The 8,051-nt window shown below is 34.6% G+C and overlaps 1 protein-coding gene and 2 long non-coding RNA genes across 3 annotated transcripts; 2 read left to right on the top strand and 1 right to left on the bottom strand.

Moving 5' to 3' along the window:
• Window positions 1-63: 63 nt before the first annotated feature.
• Window positions 64-1,428, bottom strand: LOC134251974 (uncharacterized; the record flags this gene model as incomplete). Its single annotated transcript, XM_062734379.1, has 4 exons — window positions 1,244-1,428; window positions 590-694; window positions 405-471; window positions 64-317 (listed from the first exon to the last, which is right to left on the bottom strand). Coding segments are annotated over exons 1-4 (604 nt in total), but the record flags the coding sequence as incomplete, so codon positions are not given.
• A 2,261-nt stretch (window positions 1,429-3,689) lies between these two features.
• LOC134251977 (uncharacterized) lies at window positions 3,690-5,371 on the top strand. The gene is made up of 3 exons (XR_009988868.1): window positions 3,690-3,724; window positions 4,602-4,704; window positions 5,287-5,371. It is a non-coding gene; the product is annotated as an uncharacterized LOC134251977 (long non-coding RNA).
• A 14-nt stretch (window positions 5,372-5,385) lies between these two features.
• LOC134251976 (uncharacterized) lies at window positions 5,386-7,378 on the top strand. Its single transcript, XR_009988867.1, has 2 exons — window positions 5,386-5,426; window positions 7,181-7,378. It is a non-coding gene; the product is annotated as an uncharacterized LOC134251976 (long non-coding RNA).
• Window positions 7,379-8,051: the final 673 nt, after the last annotated feature.

The raw sequence follows: 8,051 nt of genomic DNA, 5'->3' as shown, positions 1-8,051 counted from the left end.
AATTAAGAATCTTACATTCACACAGAAAATATCAAAAAAGATAGTATGCACAAACTGCAGTACCTATAACTTCAGCTTTTCCTTTTTCTTGTCTCAGTTTTCTTCTTCGTAAAACTATAAATACAGTCAAAAGTAGAAGAATAGCGACTAACACAACTACCAGACTTCCCACGATTGCCCCAATTAATGCTGAGTTATTATCTGCCAATGTGGTTGTTTGAATAATCGTTTCTGTTATATTATACACGCCATTGTCTGTAGAGAATCCCTGGGTCACCAATGTCTCTGTTGTGTCTTTGGTAGTTTTATCCCATGCACTAAACATAAAATAAATATATATGTGTAAATATAGTTACAAGACTAGGACATTTTGCTGATTTGAATGATGAATATTTATCACTTACGTATTTCCACAGAACGGATCAGCAAGATAACAGTGATACTCTGTACTAATTCTTAAACAGGCGGGATCTAAATTAGAAGAATATTGAGAACATGTATGTAAATACATATTTAAAGTAATATAAGTAGGGTTTTTTAAGTTAAGGATGAGTATGACATTATTCTCCATAGACCAAGTTATGCTTACATCTGTACATTTCGTTAATGTGGACTTCTGTATCTGGACAGCCCATTAGGAAATGTGAGCAGTTAGTTTCTGACAGTTGATCGCCAGTGGTCTCCAAACAATTACCTAAATAATACTGAATTGTTAATTACTTGGTATATTGCGCAATCAATTAGATGTATATCATTTTTACTTTGTGTAATTTGGATGATGTAACATTTACATATCTCTTGTGTAACTGATTTAATCTATAGGCAAGAAAAAGGTTCCTTTAATCTATTATATTTAGTTTCGTCACTCTTGATAACTCATTCTAAACTAACACTCATGGCAGAGAACTTTTTGGCAAATTCATTTCTATAAATTTCATCAAATTCATTTTAATTAGTATTTTTTTTTTATTTTTTGACACTAATCTTAAGAGTTCAACCCACTTTTGAAAACTTCAACATTCACCATAACGTTAATAAAAATAAGCACATGTACTATGGCTGTTATTTTACTTGTGCATTCCTTATCACATGATCTTCCTTTGGATACCAACGATTTTGACTTTTTGACCTTGGAGTTTGACTGGCATGTAAGAAAGTTCAATCCTTGCCTAAGCTGCCATATTGGGTATCAGTTTTAAAAACGCAATGTATTAAATAACAAAAATTAAATTTGATCACTCACCTCTCTCCAATATCCCCATGACTCCATCGTGACAGAATTCTACCAGACCCGTCTTTTCTGAGTTCGGGAGACATAAGTACTGTTTGTTACCATACTTGTCTTGACCACAGCCCAGTCTGGCAGAGGCTATCAATGTTTCTGTCAGCTTCTGGGGACAGGAGACCACTACACCAGTCATTACTGTACAGAAAAAAGTCACATGCAGAAAATTGCAAAGAAGATTCATCTTCAACATGTTAAAGAGAAACATTTACTTTCAAAGATATTTTCACTCAAAATAAAATTGTAATTCGTAATATTAGAGTGTAGGTCATATAAACTTTCAAATTTGTCTCTGTGATTACTCTTTGAAAGTTAGGTGGTTGATTTCTTTATAATTTCATTTGAATTTAAAGAGCTACAGCCACGAAGTGCCAAAATATGCCCTGTCCCCAAAATAAATGAAATTTTACTCCGTGATAGGTTAGACTTTGTGGGTTATAACACAATTTATTTTTTAGTGATATCTTTTCCAGTTCTCTTTTTATAGTCGTTTGAAAATGGTATTGTTTCAAGTAAAATCTACATGTATAATGTCATGACTTTTGACGTTATATATATACGCATGTATATTGTAACGGTATGACGTTAACGTTATTTAAATGAAAGTAATTATATCTACATTATCGGAAGGGGGATCCGTTAAAATAAACCCTACCTAAGAATTTGGGAAATTTTATCAAAGGACCGTTCAGAAGTTTTGAATCATGAGATAAATACAATATCATGTAGCTAGCTAGTTTTTGCTTTGATTAAAAAAAGTGTCAAATACTGTTATTATACCCGCACTTTCTAAAGAAAGTTCGGGTATATTGTTGTTACTCATGTCCGTCCGTCCGTCCGTCCGTCTGTCACACTTTCTTCCCTGAACTCCTCCTACATTTTACACAGTAGCTTAATCATCTTTTAAGAGATGGTTGGTGGTGTCATGTAGATGTGCAGTAAGGTTTCGGAATTTTGATTTTGCCCCGGGGGGTCAAATGGGGGTCGAAAAATGACGTTTTTTGTGCAAAAAGCCCCGTCTTCCCTGAACTCCTTCTACATTTAACTCAGCAGCCAAATCACCTTTTGGGGGATGATTGGTGGTGTCATGTAGATGTGCAGTAAGGTTTCGGAATTTTGATTTTGCCCCGGGGGATCAAATGGGGGTCGAAAAATGACGTTTTTTATGCAAAAAGCCCCATCTTCCCTGAACTCCTCTTACATTTTACTTAGCAGCCTAATCATCTTTTGTGGGATGATAAGTGGTGTCATGTAGATGTGCAGTAAGGTTTCGGAATTTTGATTTTGCCCCGGGGGGTCAAATGGGGGTCGAAAATGACGTTTTTTGTGCAAAAAGTCCCGTCTTCCCTGAACTCCTTCTACATTTTACACAGGATAAAAAGCCAGGTTTCCCAAATTTGGAAACCCGATGGAAACATATGGGAATCGTGACATCAGTAGTTTCCATATAGTTTCCATTTTATGGAAACCACATAGTGGTTTCCACATAGATTCCCGACATGGAAACAATCAACCTGTGGTTTCCCGTAAGTTTCCCAAGATAGGAAACCATGGAAACATACCCCGGTGGTTTCCACATAGTTTCCCGACATGGAAACAATCAACCTGTGGTTTCCCGTAAGTTTCCCAAGATAGGAAACCATGGAAACATGCCCCGGTGGTTTCCATGTAGATTCCCGATATGGAAACAACAAACCTGTGGTTTCCCGTAAGTTTACATTACCCTTGATACCTCGAAGTGGCTGTGTGTATACCAAGTTATAATGTTCAAACTTTTGCCATAACTGTATGTCTGTGTGTCTGTCTAAGTGTCTGTGGTCAACTTAAACCTTCACCATAACTTTAGAACTATACGAGATAGTGGCTTCATATTTAGTATGCATACTCCACTAATGAAGTGCTTTCAAATGGCAACAAGGACAATGATTATGTGATCTTGACAGTGACCTGTAACAGTATGCTAAAAAAAATTGCACTTTCCAGTCTTCGCGCTTAACTTTTTTGACTACAAGCCCGTAGGGCAAGTGAAAGTATAAAATTTGGTAGCCCAAACAAAATTTTACTAGCCCAACTCAAGAGTAATAACAAATGAACAAATGACTTTTTAAAAAGTGCAATCACATTCGCATTTCTGATTTAATTCAATTTGATCACTAAACGTTCAAAACCACGAGTAATCATTGTAATTGTTGTAAACACTTTGCTGCATCAGTCAACAGTGTGACATGCACACATCTTTAAATAAATTAAAAATACTTACAGTAAGATTATGAACATTTAACTCTGTATCTAGGTTTTAGAACAGTTGATATCATATATTTATTACTCTTTTATTTATTTATAAGAAAATAAGGCCATTAGGGGTATTTCGGTGATTCCAAGGGGCATTTCGGTGATTCGTAGTAGAAAATGTATGATGATTCAGGATGTGGTCATTTGGTAAGTGGTAATTCATTCATAATTAGTATGTATATGTCAATTGCCTGAAAAAAAAAAGATTCTAAATTTTATTTAAATACTGAACTGTGGTATATCAGCTGTGAGCTACAAGAAGTTTTATGTAAAAGCTAGGGTTGAAACAATTTGCCCCCTCCATGTTATGTGTGTATTGCTATGATTGACATACAATCAGTTCTCTAATACAAACACTTCAATAAAACTTTGTCGTCTTGAACCTGAATTGAACAGGAAAAAACTCTGAGATCTCTACAAAAATTTGAATGAAAAAAAGGAAATGCTTATTAACTGATTTCTTGCTGGTCAGTATTTTGATTACTTAAAGGAAGCTCTAAAAACTGCACACTAAAGAGTTCTACTTTAATATCAGGTAGTTTTATGAAGTTAAAGTGATCTGCCCATAGATTAAGATTATGAAAAATGTTATTTTACAGTCAGTTAGATTATTTTTAATAGATTAAATTATTTTTAGCATTATTTAAAAAAAAAATAGGAAATTAATTATTTTCTTAAATTTTCCAATGTAAGTAAACAGCAATGATTTCTGCTTACAGTCATAGTCCATTGTCTTTGAAAATTTCTTTGGGAAATGAGGCACATACTATATGTTCTAAATGAATAAAAAAGGCTCATTATGCACATATTTATGTGAAATATGATAGATTTTTTTCTCTTCAAGGAATAATTTCTGCAAGTCACTAAGTTTTTAGAGTTTCCTTTATTTTATAGATATTCAATGAAATTATTTGAAGTATTAAATTTTGGTAAATTTTATGATACTAAAAGGTTATATGGATGAAAAAACAGCATGCGTGTATGACAATAGGGCTTAAATTTTTAATGTCTCTTAATTTTTCAGTGACAGTAAAACAGGAATTGTCATCACCAATAGACGAATTTCACATTCCTAAGAGTTTCCTCCAATTGTCGGCGTATCGCTCATTTTCCCCACTTTGTCCTTTGTAAGTTACTTGTTAATATTTTCAATCTTCAAAAATATTGGACAATTACGATCTGTATCTGTATTGCCAGAGTATGGGGGCAACATGCAAGTCATAATGATAATGTTCATACAGATTTTATTTCTAAGATATTGTCCCTCAAAGTTGATACGGTTAAAGAGGGAAAACAGCGTCTTAAGCAGGTTGACCCCAGATCGACCCTGCGAAGGGGAATAACTTTTGTAAATGTGAAAGTCCTTTGTGGTATATCATATAGATCTAAAACTGACTGAATTTTGATCAGCCAATTCATGAACATGATGAATGGATGTAAATAATGTTGGTCAATATATGTAAAAAAAATTAAATTACTTGATTATATATACATTTGTGGTATCTCTCCCATTGAAGTTTATAAACTTGTTATTTATTTCTTAAATAGACTGAGCGTACATGCAATACCGGTATAAAATTACTCATAAGATACATGTATACTTAAACCATGATAAAATCATATGTGTCCAATGCAGCATATGATAAATCATTAACATACAAGTACATGTGTATATATACTGTAAAACATATATATTGCATTATTTTTAGGTCCTGTTCTGTGGATGCCCTTAGACAGTGTCTACCCATCACTCCATCTGAAATCACTCGTTCTGTGCATATTTCTCTCTCAAACTTAAACTGTGGATAGAGGATGAAGAGTGACCTTGGACTAATTTTCTAGGTCAAAGGTCAGTATCAAAATCTACTGTATATCTTTTTTTAAAATCGTAGTCCAAAGTGTATTTCTCCCCTGGTGTAATCTAGCTTTTGTGCAATGGGGTGGAGGGTCTGCAATGATCTTCAACCAATTTCTAGGTCGAATATCAAAATTAAAAAAAAAATCTCTCCCTAATATTTTTGTCATTATAAAGGGTACTGTATACAGGGAAATTTTTGGCCCACGTTTTATTTTCGCCCCTTTCGCCCTACCCTCATTTGGGCCAATTTAAAACGGGGCGAGTTCAAAGAATACAGTAATATTTCGTTAACAATAACTATGACTGGGCGAATTTAAAACGGGACAAAATTTTTCGCAAGTGTGAAAGGGCGAAAATAAGACGGGGCGAAAATAAGTTATAGTTACACTATAGATATTAATTGGTTAATGGTAAATACACTCACAGTTTTTAACTCACGAGGGGCGGAGCCCCGAGTGAATTAAAAACTGTGAGTGTATTTACCATTAACCAATTAATATCTATTGTGTAAGTTACTTGTATCAGAGGACCAATGAGAGAAAAGCTGCTTGACAGTTAGCACCGCCCACTTTATCCTGTCAAGCCATGGTCCGGAGGCTGTATAAATACCTTTCTCCATCTGAACCGATTGTATTTTGAATGCTGCGTCTGGGGTATCGTCGATAAAAAAAAAATCGGAATGAAATTGTCATTATTGGGTACGTGTGAAGATGTTACAGCTTAGACAGAGGGCTTGATTTTGTCAGGAACAGAGGTAGCGATCGTAAACTATTTTATTTTAGGCTGTTATTCCTTTCGAAGATCGATTTTTTTTGGGGGGGGGGGTTCAATGGAAAACCGCCGATTAAACTTTTTATATATAGCGACCAATGTACAAAAACCGTGAAATGATTTCTGACATTTTAATGAAAGTTTAAATGGTACGTACTGAAAGCACAGGCGTCTGAAGCTAATTGAAATGGGGGGGGGGGGCTACACCAACAGGGAAAGGTAAACCCCAGTTTTAAATGCCTATATATTATGTCTTATCTTTGCAAAAAAAGTAGCCCCCCCCCACAGTTCCGACGCCTATATCAAGTAAAAAACGGGGGCCTTTAACATGTTTAATGTGAAATTACTATTTGGAGACAAGAATAAGAATTGAGGCAATTCGAGATAGAAAGTATAACAGGATACGCTTAATAAAATACTAAGCGAATGTCGACAAATTAATGTTAGTATTCTTGAAGTTTAAATGTTGACTAAACTCATTTATCAGTTATTGCCAAGGTTTTGAAATTAGCATCATTCATTCATCAGTCAAGGTCTTGTTACATTATGGCTTGATGCCAAATTGTGGGCATGACTTAAAAACTGTGTTTCTTCTGGCAAATACACCACAGCAACATCAAAGTAAAATCTGAATTTACCGCCAGTCCTATGGTACAACCCTGTATACAGTATGTTTTCTCTCAAACTAATCAAACTTAAAGCAGGGTTCTTAGTATGAGATACATGTAGTAATATATTCTCAATGACATAATAAGGCTGAAAACATTATTTATATTATGTTATTTTTTTCACTATCATAAAGTATTAAATATTGAAGAGATACATTAAATGCTGAAATCATATATATCATGGTCATGGAAAGTAATTATTGATATTGGTATATTAAAGGACATTGACTGAGCTTTAAGATTTCTAAGTTATATTCAAGCATTATAATTCTGACATCATATAATAATTTTGTATGAATATTGCAGATCATAGGTGATGTGAAGAGAACCAGGAAACTGATGTTGAAAGAAGTACTTAATGACCCTTATGAATGGACTTAAATGTGAAAGACTGTTCCATTGTTTATCTAAGATATATGAATTTATTTAATATTTTGATATCATTGAAAAATTCAGTTACAGTTTTTGTACATCAAATGAATTATTAAACATATAAAATGGTAATGCTTTTTTCTTTTACATGTAATAAATTTTTTTGATAGATTTTTGAAAGAATACGCATTATTTCACATTGCTTCCTTTAGAAAAGTTAGGGAATCTTGAAGTTTCCCAGTAATTTCCACCAGGAATGAGACTCCAGATAATTCCACCAAGTTTCCGCCACACAGAAAGTGCTACACAAGTTCCATATAGTTTCCTGAGTCAAGGAAACTTCAGGAATCATAAGGTTTCACGAGCTTCCATGTAGTTTCCCATAAAAGAAAACCTTAAGATTCCATCAAGTTTCCATTCCGCGGAAACCACTACGCTCAAATTCCATATGGTTTCCTGAGTCAAGGAAACTTTAGGAATCGTGAGGTTTCCCGAGCTTCCATGTAGTTTCCCGTATAAGGAAACCTAAAGATTCCATCAAGTTTCCATTCCACGGAAACCCCCTACGCTCCAATTCCTTATGGTTTCCTGAGTCAAGGAAACTTTAGGAATCGTGAGGTTTCCCGAGCTTCCATGTAGTTTCCCGTAAAAGGAAACCTAAAGATTCCCCCAAGTTTCCATTCCACGGAAACCCCCTACGCTCCGATTCCATCAAGTTTCCTGATTCAGGAAACCAGTGGAATCTTCAGGTTTCCCATTACAGGAAACTACATGGATGTTCGGGAAACTTCAGGTTTACAGAGGT

The sequence above is a fragment of the Saccostrea cucullata genome, unplaced genomic scaffold (assembly GCF_032062105.1).
Source record: "Saccostrea cucullata isolate Sc308-1 unplaced genomic scaffold, CSIRO_AGI_Scuc_v1 ctg18754, whole genome shotgun sequence".
NCBI lineage: Eukaryota > Metazoa > Mollusca > Bivalvia > Ostreida > Ostreidae > Saccostrea > Saccostrea cuccullata.
Note: the sequence above shows the minus strand (reverse complement) of the source record. Positions and strands in the feature narration are given on the sequence as shown.